A 20,768-nucleotide genomic window follows, 5' to 3' on the forward strand; every position below is an offset into this window, starting at 1 on the left:
CTTTAGTTTCTGGGGGCTAGTTCCTGAACCTCTCTTTCAGTTATGTTCATTTTCTCTTCTTGTTGTCCTGATGAAATGCGGGAATAACTGCAATGTCCTTTGGCTAACAGTGAGTATTGCATAAATATTAGCCATTACGGTCTACTTAAAAAGCAAAAAGCATCAGTTCATGTGGCTTGTTGGTTATTGTGGTTCCTTTTCATAACTGAATTAAGCTTCAGCCTCCAGGCCAGGTGTGGTGGCTCACATCTGTAATCCCAGCACTTTGGGAGGCCAAAGTGGGCGGATTACTTGAGGCCAAGAGTTCAAGACCAGCCTGGCCAACATGGTGAAATCCCATGTCTACAAAAAATACAAAAATTAACCAGACATGGTGGTACATGCCTGTAATCCCAGCTACCTGGGAGGCCGAGGCGGGAGAATTACTCGAACCCAGAGGCAGAAGTTGCAGTGAGCCGAGATCATGCCACTGCACTCCAGCCTAGGCGACAGAGCAATACTCTGTCTCAAAAAGAAAAAAAAAAAATAAACTTCAGCCTTTTCATTTAAGTCTCGGAACATGCTTATAATCTAACTTATGCTTTAATGTCCAGTAACCAGTGGATTTAAATTTTAGGAAGAATCCAACTTTACTTTATTCCCTGATCAAAAATAGTATTGAATAGGTACAAGGGGTTAATAAGGAAGCAACACCAAGAATATTGACAAACTGAGCACCAAACAATCTCCATCCATGATTCGTGATGAAGACTGTGGGTGAAATGCCGTATGACCACGGTCTATTTTCTAAGTTCCCCAGTGATAGGCCATGACCAGCCAGACACCCATAGAATCAAACTTAGACAGCTCTGTGTCCTTTCTGGGAGAAGGACAAGGAGAGGAAATGCTACGTTGCTCTGCCAGTGAAATCTGGTCATCTTACGGTAATGAAGAAGCCCAGCACAACCTGCCCCCTTTCTAGCTATTTCAATTAGACAAATCAGCAAGTTACTATAGTTTCCTTACCTATATAGATTTTGGGACGGGTGTGGTGGCTTACGCCTGTTATCCCAGAACTTTGGGGGGCTGAGGCAGGTGGATTATTTGAGGTCAGGAGTTCGAGACCAGCCGGGCCAACATGGAGAAACCCCATGTTTACTAAAAATTCAAAAATTTAGCCAGGTGTGTTGGTGGGTACCTGTAATCCCAGCTACTCAGGAGACTGAGGTGGGAGAATCACTTGAACCCGGGAGGTGGAGGTTGCAGTAAGCCAAGATGGCGCCACTGCACGCCAGCCTGTGTGACACCGTGAGACTCCATCTCAATTTAAAAAAAAAAAAAAGGATTTGAGAGGGCCTAGACTGTATAGATTTTAGAGTGTCCTAACTGGCATCTAGCACTATTTTTTTTATTTATTTTTTTATTATTATACTTTAAGTTCTAGGGTACATGTGCACAACGTGCAGGTTTGTTACATATGTATACATGTGCCATGTTGGTGTGCTGCACCCATTAACTCGTCATTTACATTAGGTATATCTCCTAATGCTATCCCTCCCCCCTCCCCCCTCCCCGCAATAGGCCCCGGTGTGTGATGTTCCCCTTCCTGTGTCCAAGTGATCTCATTGTTCAATTCCCACCTATGAGTGAAAACATGCGGTATTTGGTTTTCTGTTCTTGCGATAGTTTGCTCAGAATGATGGTTTCCAGCTGCATCCATGTCTCTACAAAGGACACAAACTCATCCTTTTTTATGGCTGCATAGTATTCCATGGTGTATATGCGCCACATTTTCTTAATCCAGTCTGTTACTGATGGACATTTGGGTTGATGCCAAGTCTTTGCTATTGTGAATAGTGCTGCAATAAACATACGTGCATCTAGCACTATTTTTGTCAACACTGTAATTTGTTCTCCTCCACATCGACATCAAAGTGAACTTTCTGGAATGTAACCTGCTCTGTTCTTACTTGGTTAAGACACTTTTTTGTTTGAGACTTGAGTCTCACTCTGTCACCCAGGCTGGAGTACAGTGGCGTGATCTAGGTTCACTGCAACCTCTGCCTCCTGAGTTCAAGTGATTCTCCTGCCTCAGCCATCTGGGATTACAGGTGCGTGCCACCATGCCCAGCTAATTTTTGTATTTTTAGTGGAGACAGGGTTTCGCCATGTTGATCAGGCTCGTCTCAAACTCCTGACCTTGTGATCCACCCGCCTCAGCCTCCCAAAGTGCTGGGATTACAGGCCACCCCGCCCAGCTGGTTACGACTCTTAATAGCGCTCTACTCCTTGCAGGATAAAGCAGGTTCTTGGCTATGATTTACAAGACCCTCCCTGCCCCACTGCTGGCTCTCTTCCCATCTTGCTTGGAAGTTCTAGCTTATGATAGCAACTCTTCATATGCCTTGACCAAGTATTTCTCCTCTTTCTGGGGAACTTACTTTCCAGGCAGCCCACAGCTTCCTCAGGGCCATGCAATCATCCTCAAATGAGGAAGTGGCCCCACCACACTAGACAGGTCGGCCAGAACAACCCCTGGGGTCAGATGTTGCCATCAGATCACCACTGCCTCAGCAATTCATGCTCTCCTTTGGAGTTGTTAGCTCTACTAGATGAGAGAGAGTGAGAGAGAGAGACAGTGAGAGAAAGAGAGAGAGCAAGACAGAGAGTATGTATGCATAGGCATGCAGGAGTTAGTAAAACTTAAAAAAATGTTATTGCCTTGAGTATAAAGAATATGTAGGCCGGGCACGGTGGCTCATGTCTGTAATCCAGCACTTTGGGAGGCTGAGGTGGGCGGATCACAAGGTCAGGAGATCGAGACCATCCTGGTTAACACAGTGAAACCCCGTCTCTACTAAAAATACAAAAATTAGCCGGACGTGGTGGCAGGCGCTTGTAGTCCCAGCTACTTGGGAGGCTGAGGCAGGAGAATGGCGTGAACCCGGAAGGCAGAGCTTGCAGTGAGCTGAGATTGCACCACTGCACTCCAGCCTGGGTGACAAAGCAAGACTCTGTCTCAAAAAAAAAAAAAAAAAAAAAAGAAAGAAAAAAAACCCATAAAAGAATATGTAATGCATGCATGAAGAGCTCATTATAGTAATTCCCCCTTGGTGACCAGTGTTACTCATTGCCTTCTGACCCACTGGCAACTGAGATTGTGACATATGGCCTCATGGAGCACCCAATACTGAAGCAACTGCCCACCCCAGAAGAATGGGATTCATCATTGATAACTCACACTTCATGGTCTTCACTGCTACTTTCTGAGAGGTCCCATCTTCCTGCTTAAGATTTCCTTCCATTACAGACCCAAACTCTCCTGTGAAGTGAAAGAACGCTGTATGGACACTGTGCAAATTCTCCCCTGACCACAGAAATGCTACAGTGCCAGGGCTGCTGGCTTCACGTGGTATGAGAGCATCTCACCCACGGGTAGCCAGGCAGAGCCGGCCCAGGCCACCCGCATCGCAAACCAGGGCGATGCGCCGCACTCTAGTCTCCTGCTTGTCACGAGCTTGGGTAGCTTGGGCCTACCTTTGCTCATCACTTTATTAAGCATTATAACCGATCCAAGATACTTAGAAGAGAACATGAAAAATACAGTTGAAGTTTCTAAAGCACAAACTCTGAATACCATTATCATTCATCCTAAGAACAACTTAACAAGTTAAATATGTATTTTCATTTTTGTTCCTAATTAGAAAGATGCCAAGAACAATAAACTTAAGAACTAGAGGAATAATCTTAAAGTATGTAGGAAACTACAATGAATTACATGCTTTTCAATGAAGAATGAAAATTAATATTTTTCAAGGACCTGTATGTGCTAGGTATTGAAGAGAATCTTTTCATTTGCCAGATCTGAGTTTCAAAAATCAATAGTCTATCATTTTAAATAATAAAATATAACTATCCATAGTATAACTCAGAGTCCTAAGATGGTATTTTATTTCATAAATACATGTTACCGAACTATTCTAAACTGCTTACCTTCTTGTCCCACCATTTTATTAGAATTACTTTAAACTGCTTACCTTCGCCCAGAATTTTTCCAAGAATTAGAAGATTCCTGTCAATCACAACATCTTCTAGTTTATTTTGTAGTTCCTCGCTGACTCCCAAGCTATGTACTGAAAAAGGAGTAACTTAGTATGTATAAAAATTGTCAGCATGCTTTCTTTCACTTGATAATTAAAATGAAATAAAGTCCTGTATAATAAACATTCCTGCCGGGCGCGGTGGCTCAATCCTGTAATCCCAGCACTTTGGGAGGCCAAGACGGGCGGATCACGAGGTCAGGAGATCGAGACCATCGTGGCTAACATGGTGAAACCCCGTCTCTACTAATAAATACAAAAAAACTAGCCGGGTGAGGTGGCGGGCGCCTGTAGTCCCAGCTACTCGGGAGGCTGAGGCGGGAGAATGGCGTAAACCCAGGAGGCGGAGCTTGCAGTGAGCCGAGATCCGGCCACTGTACTCCAGCCTGGGCGACAGAGCGAGACTCCGTCTCAAAAAAAATAATAATAAAATAAAATAAATATTCCTTATTTATTTATTTATTGAGCCAGAGTCTAGCTCTGTTGCCCAGGCTGGAGTGCAATGGCACAGTCTTGGCTCACTGCAACCTCTGACTCCTAGGTTCAAGCGATTCTTGTGCCTCAGCCTCCCAAGTAGCTGGGACTGCAGGCGTGCACCACCACATCCAGCTAATTTATGTATTTTTAGTAGAGACAGGTTTCATAATGTGGGCCAGGCTGGTCTCGAACTTCTGACCTCAAGTAATCTGCCCACCTCGCCCTCCCAAAGTGCTGGGATTACGGGTGTGAGCCACCACGGCCAGCCCCTTTTCTCATTTTGTATCTATTATTTCTCTCCCCAAATTGCCAGTAATGAAACTTCATACTTTATTATGATTAAACTAAGTATAATGAATCCTGCAGGGCAAGGTTAATTCTGAAGAATTACAAAAATTAGAACCGTATTTCTCTTTCTGTAGTGTGGTAGCAGCAGCCGGCAATCAGATTCATGTAGGGGTGGTTTGCCTTTGACTTAAAGGGGTAAGGAAGATAAGTCAATAGGTACTTTCCAGTGAATTCTTTACTATTAATATTATACCCTTAACTACAGTATACAAAAGAACCACACTTCCCCTACCCTCCCATGCCATGGATGGAGTCTCACAAACCACAGAAAACATCTAGAGAACAAGCTCTTATTTTACACACTGTATATGAAACCTCATTATAACAGCATAGCTAGGGCTAAAATGAGCACTTTGAGGAATTGGAGAATAAGATTTTCTATAATAAAATATGTAATATAGTAAGGTATATAATAGATGTGTTGTGTTGGCAACAAGAAAAATTAACCAGAAGGAGACCAGTTCAACAACTCCTGGCAAATGATTCAGTCTGGACCATAGTTAAGGCATCAACAAGCTCTTGAAAGAACAACAACAACAACAAAAATGTGGATAATTAGGCCACATTAGTTCTCCGAGAAAAACTTTATCCAGTGGTTCTCCAATAAAGGAAAGAAAGTGGTCTAAATGACACATTTTAAAATTTTAAATTAACAAAAATTTGAGGATATCTAAAAGTCAGAACTTACAGACTAGAAACGTAAAGCAACTAATAATATTCTACACCAAACAAGTTTCTATTTCATAGCAATCTGTATTCCGTCATTTTCATAGATTTTCTTTACTGGGGGCAAACATCCAGAAGCATGAATTTGTTAATATTTGCATGTTCTTTCTCTACTTTTTCTGAAATTATTCAGGAACACTAGTATCTGTTTAGTTCCACTGTGTAAACCAGAAGCCCCCACTCTCTGATTCAGCAAAGCTCAAACCATAATTACTATAAAGCATGTTGGCAAATCATCCTCAGAGTTGGTTGCCAGGAGAATAGGAAATGAGGCTCGAGATTATGTCCGCTAGTTATAAGTTTTCTTTAAATCCCTGACCTCTACCCATCTTCTGTCACCCCAGAAGGTTCCTCTTTTCTGCCACATTTCATGACATTAGGAGTCCTTTTAACCCCAGGTTAAGCTCCTGATTCCAGTAAATTAGCCCGCAGAGCTGTGCATAGCAGTATCTATCTACTTGTGGCTTTTAAAGACATTTTGTACATTAAAAATATCCATTCGTCTTCGACACTTTTGGCTTTTGTTAGAAATCTGTCTGTTGTTCTTTCTTTGTTCTCAACTATTTTAACTTTTGCCAAGAAGGGAAATGAAAGCCAACTTACAGGTAAGTTCAATGGCTCGCCGACAGAAGGACTTCTTTGCTACATAATTCACCACTAATTCAGAATCCTCCTCTGTGAATGCATTCCTGGGTGAATGAAAACAAAGATACTTCACTATAAAAACAGGGCTACTGGGGCAGGTGCTGATTCCACAAGGATGCTACAGAGCTTCCCCTTTTCAACGGGCTCTTCTACAACAAAAACTTTCCCCCTAGAAGAAATGTGTTTCTTTCCTTTGATTTATTTTAGACTTACTTGGCCATATTGAAACTACTCTAGCTAGGTACCAATGAGAACAGAGAATAACAGACAAGCTCCCAGTGGCCAAAGCTGTAACAATCTGAGCAAGAAACTAAAGTAATACTAGACTATGAGTATAAAACGAATATTAATGAGTCCATACTTATGAAAATGTGATTGAATGAATGAATGGAAGAAAACACACCAATATCCTGTGGTGAAGAATTCCAAATATTTTACGTAGCTGGTAAGGGGTGGAGGGAGTTAAATCCTTACGCTGTGAGTATGGGCTTGTATAGGGACTTGCTTCCAAAGAACAGTAGGGAAAGGGAGAAAAAATAACTTCATGGTAGAGAAACCCAGCAAATACTACTTCTACCAGGTGATCCATGTCAACATTAGCAGTGAAAAATCATGTTAATACGCACCCTTGATAAGAAGTGATGACAATGGCACTTTAATTCTGTGGCTCTTCCTCTCAATCACCCATAACCCCTGCTCATTATCAGCAAAACATTCAACAAATTGCAACAGAGGGGCATCCTACAAAACCCCCAACTAACACTTCTGAAAACTGGCAAGATCATCAAAGATAAGAAAGGTCTAAGAAACGGCCACAGCCAAGAGGAGCCTAAGGAGATGTGACGACTGACTGTAAAATGTGGCGTCCTGGATGGGATCCCAGAACAGAAAAGGGACATTAGGTGAAAATTAAGGAAATCTCAAAGTAGAAATGTTAGCTAATGACAATGCATCAATATTGGCTCATTAACTGTAACAAATGTATTGTACGAATTGTCAGGACCCTGAGCCCAAGCTAAGCCATCATTTCCCCTGTGACCTGCATGTATACATCCAGATGGCCTGAAGCAACCGAAGATCCACAAAAGAAGTGAAAATAGTCAGTTCCTGCCTTAACTGATGACATTCCACCATTGTGATTTGTTCCTGCTCCACCCTAATTGATCAATTGACTTTGTGACAATACCCCCTCCCCGCCCTTGCAATAAGGCACTTTGTGATATTCCCCCCGTCCTTGTGAATGTAGTTTGTACGATACATCCTCTCCACCCTTGAGAAGGTACTTTGTAATATTCTCCCCACTCTTGAGAATGTACTCTGCAAGATCCACCCCCTGCCCGCAAAAAATTGGTCCTAACTCCACCACCTATCCCAAACCTATAAGAACTAACAATAATTCCACCACCCTTTGCTGACTCCTTTTTCGGACTCAGCCCGCCTGCACCCAGGTGATTAAAAAGCTTTATTGTGGCCGGGCGCGGTGGCTCACGCCTGTAATCCCAGCACTTTGGGAGGCCAAGGCGGGCGGATCACGAGGTCAGGAGATCGAGACCATCCTGGTTAACATGGTGAAACCCCATCTCTACTAAAAATACAAAAAATTAGCCGGGTGTGATGGCAAGCGCCTGTAGTCCCAGGTACTCGGGAGGCTGAGGCAGGGGAATGGCGTGTACCTGGGAGGCGGAGCTTGCAGTGAGCCGAGATAGTGCCACAGCACTCCAGCCTGGGTGATAGAGCAAGACCCTGTCCCCCCCCCCCGCAAAAAAAAAAGCTTTATTGCTCACACAAAGCCTGTTGATGGTCTCTTCACACGGACACGCATGACACTAACAATGTAAGCTGTTAATAATAGAGGAAACTAGGTATGGAGCATATGAGAAGTCACTGTATTATCTTCTCAATGTTTCTGTAAAATTAAAACTGTTCTAAAAAATAAGGCTGGGCGTGGTGATTCATGCCTGCAATCCCAGCACTTTGGGAGGCTGAGGCAGGAGGATCACTTGAGCCCAGGAGTTCAAGACCAGCCTGGGCAACAAAGTGAGATGCCTCATCTCTACAAAAAGTAAGAAAATTAGCCAGAAATGGTAGTATGTGACTGCAGTCCCAGCTAATCGGGAAGCTGAGATGGGAGAATCACTTGGGTTCTGGAGGATGAGGCTGCAGTGAGCCATGACTGCACCACTGCACTCCAGCCCGGACGACAGAGCAAGATCCTGTCTCAAAAAAATGAATTAATTTTAAAAATAAAAACTGAAGCCTATTTTAATAATCCATTTAGTCACTGTTTTAGACTAATTGGTGGGAAAGTATTATGAATTAGAAAGTACAGATTACAGATTTAATCTCAATTTATCTTAGGTACATAGGTTATTTTAAAGAGATACACAATTTAAAAAAATACTGATGTACAAAAAGCAAAGCACTTGGAAAGATGTACGCCAAAATAGCAACCAAGACCAATTATGGGCCTGAGATGGGTCTCACTTTCTCCTTTTGACTATTCTATGTAATCTGGTTTTTTTAAAAAAACCAGATGCCGGGCGCGGTGGCTCAAGCCTGTAATCCCAGCACTTTGGGAGGCCGAGATGGGCGGATCACGAGGTCAGGAGATCAAGACCATCCTGGCTAACACGGTGAAACCCCGTCTCTACTAAAACATACAAAAAACTAGCCGGGCGAGGTGGCGGGCGCCTGTAGTCCCAGCTACTTGGGAGGCTGAGGCAGGAGAATGGCGTAAACCCAGGAGGCGGAGCTTGCAGTGAGCTGAGATCCAGCCACTGCACTCCAGCCTGGGCGACAGAGCGAGACTCCGCCTCAAAAAAAAAAAAAAAAAAATATATATATATATATAAAATGTTATTTTTATAAGTAAAAATAAAAGTATTTTCATTTAAAAATGAGCTGGAAAGTGGTTTTACAAAAGGAACAAATGAATAGGTCTTGTAGTAAGGATCCATGGGAACTGACTTTGGCATAGATAAAAATAACCTGTTACAAGTCTTTGTTTTAAGCTTCTGCTGAGCTTAAGGGTTCCTGGAAATAGTTTTATTTTTAAATATTTGAAATAGTATTGTAATCTTGTTAATATATTTGCTGTACTCAGCAGCCCCACTTTTTGGTAATGTGGCATGTGCTGCTCTTTCTGGCTGGAATGCTCTTCTTCTCTCTCGTCTAATGAATACCTGCTCTTTCTTCAGATCTTAGCTCTGGTGTCAGCCACTTCTGTACGAAGGCCTTCCCTGACTTTCTTCACGCAGCCAGATTTTTCTGACACATTCTTACCCCTTTACATAGAATTTATTACAGTTGCCATTGTTAATCTATTCTGTGACTGCTTGACTACTGCCTGACTCCCCATGAACTGTGAACCCCATGAGGGCAGGATTTTGTTCACCACTGTATTCCAGGCTACTGTAGTGCCCAGTGCCTAGCAGGCCTTTAATACATATATATATATATATATATATTTTTTTTTTTTTTTTGAGACGGAGTCTCACTCTGTTGCCCAGGCTGGAGTGCAGTGGCATGATCTCTGCTCACCGCAAGCTCCGCCTCCTGGGTTCACGCCATTCTCCTGCCTCAGCCTCCCAAGTAGCTGGGACTACAGGGGCCCGCCACCACACCCAGCTAATTTTTTTGTATTTTTAGTAGAGACAGGGTTTCACCATGTTAGCCAGGATGGTCTCGAACTCCTGACCTCGTGATCCGCCCGCCTTGGCCTCCCAAAGTGCTGGGATTACAGGCATGAGCCACCGCGCCCGGCCTTTAATACATATTAATGAGCTACTCTTGCAGCTTCTGCAGAGGTTCTCTGTACTTGTTTTATGATGAGCCCACATGTCACACCAAGATCCATCCTGGGATGTATTTTAGTCAATTATATGTTCAAGATTTAGATCAGATTTTGTCCACTTCTTTAAAATAGTCATTCTTAGAATTCACATACTAAGATATAACAAATGTAAGAATAGGCTTGTAAAGACTAAAGTAACTGACCCCTAAGACTGGGATGAACACAAATAAAGGGCAGCCTGGCTGCCAATCTTAAGCCCTTCCCACGCCTATGGCAAGTCTTAGAGCGAGTGGGATGTTCTAGTAGTATTCTGAAGGTGGAGCAATGAAAGAGGGAGGTTCAGCCCCCTCCAAAGTATAGCCATACACTCCTCACTCAATCTGTCCCACTCCAACCTGCCAACAACCCTTCTGCGTTCAAGCGATTCCTGTGCCTCAGCCTCTCAAGTAGCTGGGATTACAGGCATGTGCCATCATGCCCAGCCAATTTTTGCATTTTCTGTAGAGATGACATTTTGCCCTGTTGGCCAGGCTGGTCTCAAACTCCTGACCTCAAGTGATCTGCCCGCCTTGACCTCCCAAAGTGCTGGGATTACAGGTGTGAGCCACCGCCCTCGGCCTATTTTTAAGGCTTCTAATAAAAGTCCTCACTGAACAGCAACCCAGTTTGAGTAGCAAAGGCCTACTGATACTCTTCTCTGTAAAGGAACCCTTTTCAGGGCTGGCTTTTGCTGGCAGCTGCTTCTGTAAGCCATGGCCTAAGTCAGGAAGCTGCCTGAGCCCAGGGTATGCATAAGGCAGGGCAGCCATCTGGGAGCAATGTGAGCAGCTGGCCCAACAGGAAAGGCATAATCACTTGGTATAACAACCTGGTCAATAGCAGTGAGCAAACATTTTTAGCTGGGAGACTTACCCAAACTTTGTCTCCTGAACTCTTTTTCTGACGGCCAAGGAGATGTATAAAACCAACCCAATCAAAATAAATCCACAAAAGCAGCCAAAGATGATGAGCACAGGATCTGCGTTGCCAGGTGCTGGAGTTGAAGAGGGGGCATGATCTACCCAACCTGGTAAAATACCAATAGACTAATCATGGGTTTGAAATATATGAGAAACATTGGCTTGTAACAGGGAAGAACAAATAGTCAAAGCTTTCAGAACTCAGTTAAATCTTTTGTAATCTACAAATACCGGCTGGCCTCACTTTGTGTAAGCTGACACCATGCAAAGAGATCTTAATAACTGATGGGAAACTAGCTTGATTTACTCATTCCACAACAAGTATATATAGATCAAAATGTCACGTTGTACTCCAGAGGTATATATAATTTTTCAATTGTTAATTAAAAATAGTAATTTAAAAATCAATGAGAAAACTCACATCAGTTATACATGTACAAGAAAAATTAAAAAATTACAACTAATATTTACTTGCACTGTAGTTTAAAAATGTGAGAAACATGAAAAATTAAAGTGTCATTTCTTTGTAAAAAACGATTGAGAGGCCGGGCGCTGTGGCTCAAGCCTGTAATCCCACTACTTTGGGAGGCCGAGACGGGCGGATCACGAGGTCAGGAGATCGAGACCATCCTGGCTAACATGGTGAAACCCCGTCTCTACTAAAACACAAAAAAAATTAGCCGGGCGAGGTGGCGGGCACCTGTAGTCCCAGCTACTCGAGAGGCTGAGGCAGGAGAATGGCGTGAACTTGGGAGGCGGGGCTTGCAGTGAGCTGAGATCCGGCCACTGCACTCCAGCCCGGGCCACAGAACCAGACTCCGTCTCAAAAAAAAAAAAAAAAAAAAAAAAAAAAAAAAAAAAAAACGATCGAGAGTAGGTTGAATAGTTTGCCTTCTAGTCATGTAACTTATGATACAGAGAAAACATAGTTTCTCTGTTTAGGAGAACTGTCACATTCCTAAGTTTGGACCCGCGGCTAATACTTTATCTTTTATTCTTTCAAGGTTGTAAAATATCTCTCAGTATTCCTTCAATGTTGTTTTTTGACGGGTTCGCTTTCTCTGGGACATTTTCAACATTTTTGTCACAACTTCTTCATGTATGTGCATAAGTTCACCTTCACTAAGGACCGCTGGTTCACATCTAATGTTTATCAGCGGGGGCAGTAACAACTTCCCATAGTCTTAACATTCAATTCAAATTTTACGTTGAACACTATCACTTTGCATTTCTTTGCTGTGCTTTTTTACCTGTGTTCACCAACTCCTTCTTTCGATTACCCATTTCTGTAAAATGGCATGTGGGTTTGTCCCTGGGAGACAAGGAGGCAACACCGCCACATGTCTCCGCTAGGTGAGCCCAAAAAGAATGACAGAGGCGCAGTGACCAATCACAACAGACTTTGAAAGAAATGACGCCATTGGTCCTGAGAGTGATGTGCATCTGTTATTTCTACAGTGATTGGTGGCCTGAAGAGCCAGCCGCCCGAGTTTATGCTTTCTGCCATTATAGTCAATATAGAATGGTGACTAAAATTTGAACTATATTGTTGGGGCATGGCTGTTATTTAACTGTGGTAATTGAAATTTGTGCATACTGGAGCCATGCAAGGTAAGGAATGCCTGCATAGCCAACATGGCTTCACCATGTTGGCCAGGTTGGTCTGGGACTCCTGACCTCAAGAGATCCGCCCGCCGCAGCCTCCCAAAGTGCTGGGATTATAGGCATGAGCCACCGCGCCCAGCCTAAACTCTGATTTTTTAAAGCTGTCCCTTTAGAATCAGAATTTCATTGTCTTTGTTCTTGTTTTGTTTTGTTTCGTTTCGGAGATGGGGTCTCACTCTGTCACCCAGGCAGAAATACAATGGCGTGATCTTGGCTCACTGCAACCTCCACCTGCGGGGCTCAAGCAATCCTCCCAAGTAGCTGGGACCACAGGCGCATGCCACCACACCCTGCTAATTTTTGTTGTTGTTGTTGTTTTTGATAGAGATGGGGTTTCACCATGTTGGCTAGGCTGGTCTTGAACTCCTGAGTTCAAGTGATCTGCCTGCCTTGGCCTCCCAAAGTGTTGGAATTACAGGTGTGAGTCACCATGTCCAGGCAGAATCTCACCGTCTTTGAATTTCTACCAGGTAGACACATCTTGCCTCCCCAACACCAGTTACTAGTGTTTCCCAGGAACTGTGCCTGTGGGCTGCAGGAACGTAATATGGTTCCATTTCAGCACCAAAAGGGAGAGCAAGTTTGAGGGTCCCTGGTAAGAGACAGGTGGGAACTCAGTCATCTGCTCACAAGTTCTGTCTGCTATTGGGTACAAAGGTCATTTCTGGCAAAAACTTAATGTATAAGCACACTGATCTAGATGCCTATGCATGGACTTTATGACAGTCATTTAACATTAAACAACCTAGGGAAGGTGAGAGTCAAACAAAATGGCTCCTGGGTTATGGAGTGAGCACAGCACTTGGTTCACTTGGGGTACCACGGTGCCACCGTGCCAAAGGACATTCCAGCAACATGCAAAAGCCAACACGCATGGCTGGGCATTTAGCTCAGTGCGCCCAGGACAGTCTGAGGATGGCTTCCATAGGAAATATTTCATATTCTGTGCAGACAAAGCACAAAGCATGTTACCCAAGGCTTGAATGGGTAAAAACACGGCAAAGCAGTACTGTTTGAAACACAGCAAAACAAGCACCAGGAAATAAATTGTCCCAATTATAGACAGCTAAGGATTAGCTATATCGTTTATCTAAAATTCAGTCATGTACAGTATACATCATTGCAACTAAGTTCAATAAGTAAAGCCAAAGTTGGCATCTGAAAAGACTGATCTCCCAAGTAAGTTATTATCATTAATAGTAACTATAGGAGGGACGTATGGGTATCTGCAGTTCTATAAAGCATGTTATCATATCATATCTTTATCATTGGAAAAAGTATTTTTGATTCTTATTTTTTCTTTTTTTTTTTTTTTGAGACAGGGTCTCGCTCTCTTACCTAGCTAGAGTACAGTGGTGTGATCATAGCTCACTGAAACCTCTGCCTCCTGGGTTCAAGCAATTCTCCCATCTCAGCCTCCCAAGTAGCTAGGACAACAGGTATGATCCACCATGCCCAGCAAATTTTAAAAATACATATTTTTTTGTAGAGACAGGGTCTCACTATGCTGTCCATTGCCCAGGTTGGTCTCAAACTCCTCCTGCTTTCGACTCCTGAAGTGTTGAGATAAGCCCAGCCTTATTTTTCATTCTTTAATCAGCCATCCACCCCCCAGGTTACTTTCTGGCAATCTGTGCACTGCTTGGACCATCACACCCTATCAGCCCTTACTGGGTATAGCTCTCACCGTGCGCAGGGATAAATATTTTCACGGGGTCACTGAAGGGCCCGACTCCCCCTTTTGTGACGGCTGCAATCCTCACTGTGCACGTAGCATTGTGGACTTGAACAGAGATCTGAGCTCGGCTGTTATTCTGGCCGACTTCCTCCAAGAGCTCCTTCTGGGGACAGAGAGGAAAAGAGGAAATGAAAACACTGACAGCCAGGCAAACTGCAGGCATGTCTATAGTTCCTTCTGAGGGAAGCCGTCCTGCCCACGTCTGGGGCCAGAAGCCACACTTTCACAGCGTTCCTTCCTCACTCAGGCCACGGCCAATGCAACCAAAAGGCGGGTAGGGACAGGATGCAACCTCAAATTTTGGGGGGTGTTGGCAAGCTAGGGCCATGAGGGCATGGCACTTACAGTGGTCCTAAAGAAGCTTCTGGAAGAGAGGGAGCACGTAGTAGATGCACCCAGATGGCAGACAAGACTGACTCCTCGAGCCCTCGATCCTCAGAACGACCCACAGCACAATACACCAGTCACACTGTCCCTTGACACTGTCCTGCCCTTGAACCGGCATGAGTGGCCTCCTGTTCTTTGAAATTATAAGAATTTTGACTAAAATCTACCTGGAAGAGGGCACTGACACTTTTTTTTTCTTTCAGTGTGACAAATGTACAACTTGCTCAATTTTCAAAACTCTGGTTTTACTTTTATTTGTATGTTATTTAAAAGTCAATGTCATTCAAACAAAGGGAAAAAACCAGAACTAAGGGTTTATAGGACACCTTTCTCCCCTTTTCCAAACCTCTATAATCATAATGTTCTCTGGTGTAGGAAACTAATTTTGCGTTTGGGCTGGCTTTTCAAATGGAAATTGTAGGGGTTGTGAAAGCTGAAACGAAGTTCTAGGAACATGTCTTTATCTCTGAATTTTGGAAATTTGATTTCAGAGACAGAAAGAAGTCTCAGGTCATGTAGGTCACAGATGTCACAGGTCATCAATGAACAGCAAAGGCAGTTCTATTGGTAACTGTATTCCCTGGCCACTCACTCTCAAGCCAGTCACTTTGCTAGTGATGGTGAAGGATAGAACCATCTCAACCCTTAAGGAGAGAGCAGTCCTTCATCCATGACCAAGGGGGCACCCGGGTTGGCCATGCAGAGACTGTTTCCAAATCTAAATAGGCAGTGGACATCAGGACCCAGACATGTCCCCTGCAGAAAAAAAAACAAGCTGTTTTTTCTGCTCCCGCACCACAACAGTCAACACAGAAGGCTTCTGTGACCTCTGGTCACCAAGAAGTGTATGAGAATTTTTTCCCTACCAACAACCAGTCAGCTCCACAGCAGACACCAGCTGGGCATTCTCCAACCCAGTTCAATTCTAACGCTATCACCTGGAGATAGTGTCAGATCCCACAGGGTGAGGGCTCAGCCCCCAAGAGCCCCCCAATTTCAGATGCAAATCACAAGCCCCAGGTAGTTTGACCTGTACTTCTGACCAGCTGGCTATAAATCAGGGACTCCATGACCCCCTCCTTGAGTTTGTTTAATTTGCTAGAGTGGCACACTCTAGGAAAAGACTTTCACTGGTTTATTATTTTTTTCCTTTTTCTTTTTGAGATGGAGTCTCGCTCTGTCACCCAGGCTGGAGTGCAGTGGTGCTATCTCAGCTCACTGCAACCTCCACCCCCCAGGTTCAAGCGATTCTCCTGCCTCAGCTGCCCAAGTAACTGGGACTACAGGTGCCCGCCACCATGCCCGGCTAATTTTTGTATTTTTAGTAGAGATAGGGTTTCACCACGTTGGTCAGGCTGGTCTCAAACTCCTAACCTCAGGTGATCCACCTGCCTCGGCCTCCCAAAGTGCTGAGATTATAGGCGTGAGCCACTGCGCCTGGTCTCACTGTTAAGGGTTTCATGAGTTCCTTTATGTAAAACACGTAGTACATGATCTGGCATGCTGCAAGTAATCAGTGGTGGCTATGATTATCCTTAGATTATGTTCAAGGTGGTGCTACAGTTGGGTCTTCTTTCCCTATAAATAAATACAAAACCTTACAGAATTGACTTTGTGGTATCTTTTAAGTCTTGGTGCGTTAGAGAAAATCATCAAGGCTGTCTAGTTCCCCAAACCAAGAAGCTTATTTGACCCATTCATGGAGTTTACCTCCATGGTAGGTTTCTCCTCCAGGCAAAATGTACCCTATTTGATCAGTCCCTGGGTTTCAGAAGTGGTTCAGATCCCTGGCTGGCCATGAGAACCTTGCCTATTCCTCATACTTTAAGATCACACCAGTTCAAATGCTCTGCTCTCCTTTGACAGTGAGAAAGAGGCAGAAAAGGAGAAAGGAGGAGGCGGTGGGCACATGCCAACATCCAGGCACACAGCTCAGCTCATTAGGGGAACTTGTTAGGAGCCCAGGGTCTTGGGCCAAGTACACTGCAGTTTCCCTGAGTCTTTAAAGAAGTTGGTTCTCTGGGAAGCAGATGTTGCAGTGAGCCGAGATTGTGCCACTGCAGTCCAGCCTGAACGACAGAGTGAGACTCCGTCTCAAAAAAAAAAAAGTCGGTTCTACATATCATGCTGTCTCAAGGCTATAAGAATCTCTGCTATGAGATTCCTTCTAAGATCTATACCCTTCGAAAACGAAGAGTAAACTAGCATTGGAGCAATAAACCCAAAGCAATGAGCTCCATAAAAACCGCACGTATAAAAATGTGTCTCTGCCTAACGTTTAGGCGATTCTGGGTCAAAGTTAAACAGATTTATTTTCTGTTGAACTTCAAAGAGCCTTGAACTTGCCAGTATACATGTTGGGCCTTCAAGGTGGTATAATATGCAATATTTTATAACTCTATTTGCTCACTGAACTCTTTTTTCACGGAAGATCCACAGACACTTTATGGGAATGAGGGTGGGGTGGGAAATACTAGTCCAACTTAATAAAAGACTGTCCCATTCACAGAGAGAAATTCTTCAGCTGGTTTAGATGGTGTAGCTAGGTCCACAGACCAAATCCATAGTGCCATAAGTGCCTACAAAGCAAGGTCAAGGCCCTGTGTTCAGACAGTACAAAGACGAGCAAAACCTGCCTCCAACTTCAAAGAGAACACATTGTATTTGCTCCTTATCTTTGGATTTTAAGCTCTGATTTGGAAGGCAAGTGATTGCAAGAAAAATAGAGCAAAAAAAGTAGGTATCATCATTGAGATATAATAAATATCCATACAGTAAAGATCAAAAGATTCTTAGTCTGAAAGTGACATGACCATTGTGGGAACACAAAGCTACAGACCTGTCTGCAGTGTAACTGCAATAAGCCAAGCAAAAATGACTGCCAAGAAAGTTCTGAAATTGCATGCACACGAAGAACCCCACCCTTAATTACAGTTATAAGTGAGAAATATCTTTCAAAAGTATCCAACTGCTCTGTCCTGCGTAAGGAAGTAGCTTTAGTATCAGTTATCTAAAAATGAAAATCAAAGGATAATTTTGAGACAAGGTTTTGTCTAAGCTTTGCCCTTCTGAGATGAAGGAAATTCAAGGAAATCAAAGTGACGGATGCCAAGATCATCCCAAACTTCCTTTTGGGTGTGGATTTCAGGGCACTCCCAGGGTCCGCCTTTCTTCTCTGTTCTTATTTGCCCCCAGTTTTGGATCATAAGCTTGACACTTGGCTGCATCAGAGAATGATTTCCAAAGTCAAGTGAGGCACTGGGTCTTTGTTGTCACAAGACTGTCATGATGCATAAAGTATAGTGCAAAGCCCAATAAATGATCTCACTGGCATGATCTGGCATCCCCAAGGAGGTAAGTGACTGGAAAGGTCACGGCCCTAACTGTGGCAGTTCTGTTCTCCCTGCAGAGGGGACCGTTCTGAACAAAGGGCAATGAGAACGCACAGCCTAGCTGAGTGCTAATGGCATTTAGTGCACAAGGCTCTCCAGCCACAGTCATTCATAAGGTTTTCATCATTGCTGCCCTTCAGAACGCCTCAGCTCAAGAGGCCCCCTTCAGAAAAGTAGCTTTCGCCCATGCCAGAAGTAGAAGGAGAAAGGATGACCTGCAGCTCTTTAAACAAACTAGCTTGTTTTAGACAGCCTAAGTGTCTGCTGGTAATCACTATTTTCTGCCAAATAGAGAAAGATAAAATTCCTGCTGAACCTTTATGTTTAGTACAGCTATACCAAGCATTCAGCATTGTGAACAAAAGCCTTTCTCTCAAAGAGGCGTTTGATTCCTGCAACTCAGCCAATGGAGAAATGCAGTTAATCCAGAGGCACCTCGCACAAATGCCTTGGGACAAAAGACAAAAGGAAAGGCTGCTTCTCTCGCAGCTGTGACTTTTAAGCAGGATTGCTATTTAAAATTAATTAATACCATGATCATTTACTATGAGGCAGAACAACATGGACTTCTAAGCCTTCTTTTTCTCTACTTCCATCACCCATTGCGTCCAACAGTCTGCTTCCTGATAGGTAAACTGAGGCACGGAAATCAAAATAAATTTTAAGTGTCCTTTCAGAAAATGGCAGTTTTGATAAATGCTGGATGATATGTGGCTAAAAATGATTAAAACAAAGCTTGGGCATCATTGGTGGGTGCATCCGCTCACCCACTCACCCTGTTCATCTCTATATGGAGCATCTGTATGTGATGCTCCATATAGATGCCATTAAGAAGCTAAAATTTGGATCTATGATATGGTTTGGCTGTGTCCCCACCCAAACCTCATTTTGACTTGTAGTGCCATAATCCCCACATGTCATGGGAGGGTCCTGGTGGGAGGTAATTGAGTCATGGGGGCAGGGTTTTCCTGTGCTGTTCTCTTGATAGTGAATGTCCCGTGAGATCCTATGGTTTTTATAAAGGGGAGTTCCCCTGCACACGCTCTCTTGCCTGCCACCATGTAAGGAGTGCCTTTGCTCCTTCTCTGTCTCCTGCCATTATTGTGAGGATTCCCCAGCTATGTGGAACTGTGAGTCCATTAAACTTATTTTTCTTTAGAATTACCTAGTCTCAGGTATGTCTTTATTAGCAGTGTGAGAACAGACTAACACAATTTGTTACCAGGGTTAGATTGATCAGGAATATGGCAACACAGAAGAAGCATGCTTTCCATGATCACAGTAAAGAAGAGACAGACTTGATAATGAAATCAGTGCATCTGCCCTTCTGTGGATGTTCTGTGTCACAAAAGGAGGCAGTATTACCCTACTCTATTCCTTTCCCAGGTGGGAAGGGAACCTGTCTAGAAGCTGCCCACCTAACCACACCCAGCCATCATCACCCAGCTGCCTTTCCTGCTGCTGTATTGGGTCCAGGGCTCACATCATAGCAGTGGTCTTTAGACTTCATAGAAATCAAAATCAAATGTCCCTCTAGGTTTGACTGGAGTCATACCTAACAAAGTCATTGGAAGGGCACTGGCTGGTACTTAGGGAGGGAGCCACTATTTCACAGGTAGATTCCCTTTGCCTTTTGTTTGCCACGGTGAAATGAAACCAGTGCTTATACTAGAGAGTCTTCACTGAACTTGCCAGCTTTACAAAAATCTAAAGGATCTTGCCAGCTTTAGATTGATTATAAGGCAGGAATTACCTGACATATTGATGCTCCCTCACCATACCCCTACCCAGTTCCAAGCACACACAAGGTTACTTATATCAGCAAACTCAATGTAATTATTCATAAAAGAAGAATCATCTAGGTCATCATCATGATCTGTAAGTCTCAAGTTGTGCTCCTGAGTTCATGCTTATCATTGGCTCCCTTGCTATCAACCAATTTCTACCTGCCTTGGCCTCACTTTCAGGGTCCTGCATTTTAGGGTCAGAACTACTCAATCCAGCTTCATCTCACACCTTGCTCTCACAAAAGGGTTATGTTCCAGACCTTCAAGTGAGTCAGAATTTAAAAGTAGCCGTATTGTGCCTTCTCTCATGTTATCTTTTCCCATCTGAGACTCCTCAAACTTCATCTGCCAAGATTACTCTAAGCTGTGATGGTTAATATTATGTGTCAACTTGACTGGGTGACAGAGGTGCCCAGCTATGTGGCTGAACATGATTTCTGGGTGTGTCTGTGAAGGTGTTTCCAGTGAGATTATTATTTGAAATGGGGACTCACTAATACAGACTGCCCTCTCCAGTGTGGCTGGGCCTCATCCAATCCATTGAGGGCCTAGAAAGAACAAAAGGTAAAGAAAGGAGGAATTCTCCCCTTTTCTTCTGCCTGAATGCTTGAGCTGAGACATCAGTATTCTCCTATCCTTGGACTGAGATCTACACCACTGCCCCTGTTCTCAGGCCTTCAGACTCGGACTGAACTACATCACTGGCTCCCAGGTCTCTAGCTTCCAGAGGGCAGATCGTGAGAAGTCTCAGTCTCCGTAATTGCATGAGTCA

The 20,768-nt window shown here is 43.8% G+C and overlaps 1 protein-coding gene across 2 annotated transcripts in view; it reads right to left on the minus strand.

Annotated features, from left to right (window-relative positions):
- MERTK (MER proto-oncogene, tyrosine kinase) overlaps window positions 1-20,768 on the minus strand; it is a 132,334-nt gene that overhangs the window by 26,806 nt on the left and 84,760 nt on the right. Inside the window, exons 9-13 of one of the 2 annotated variants that reach the window (XM_037994306.2) lie at window positions 14,380-14,530; window positions 10,981-11,134; window positions 6,234-6,319; window positions 4,017-4,112; window positions 3,221-3,301 (exon numbers count right to left, since the gene is read on the minus strand). In XM_037994306.2, coding sequence (XP_037850234.2) covers window positions 3,221-3,301; window positions 4,017-4,112; window positions 6,234-6,319; window positions 10,981-11,134; window positions 14,380-14,530 — 568 coding nt within the window. Of the gene's footprint in view, window positions 1-3,220; window positions 3,302-4,016; window positions 4,113-6,233; window positions 6,320-10,980; window positions 11,135-14,379; window positions 14,534-20,768 lie in introns of both variants that reach the window. The other variant, XM_037994305.2, reaches the window with a different exon arrangement.

The sequence above is a fragment of the Chlorocebus sabaeus genome, chromosome 14, assembly GCF_047675955.1.
Source record: "Chlorocebus sabaeus isolate Y175 chromosome 14, mChlSab1.0.hap1, whole genome shotgun sequence".
Lineage (NCBI taxonomy): Eukaryota > Metazoa > Chordata > Mammalia > Primates > Cercopithecidae > Chlorocebus > Chlorocebus sabaeus.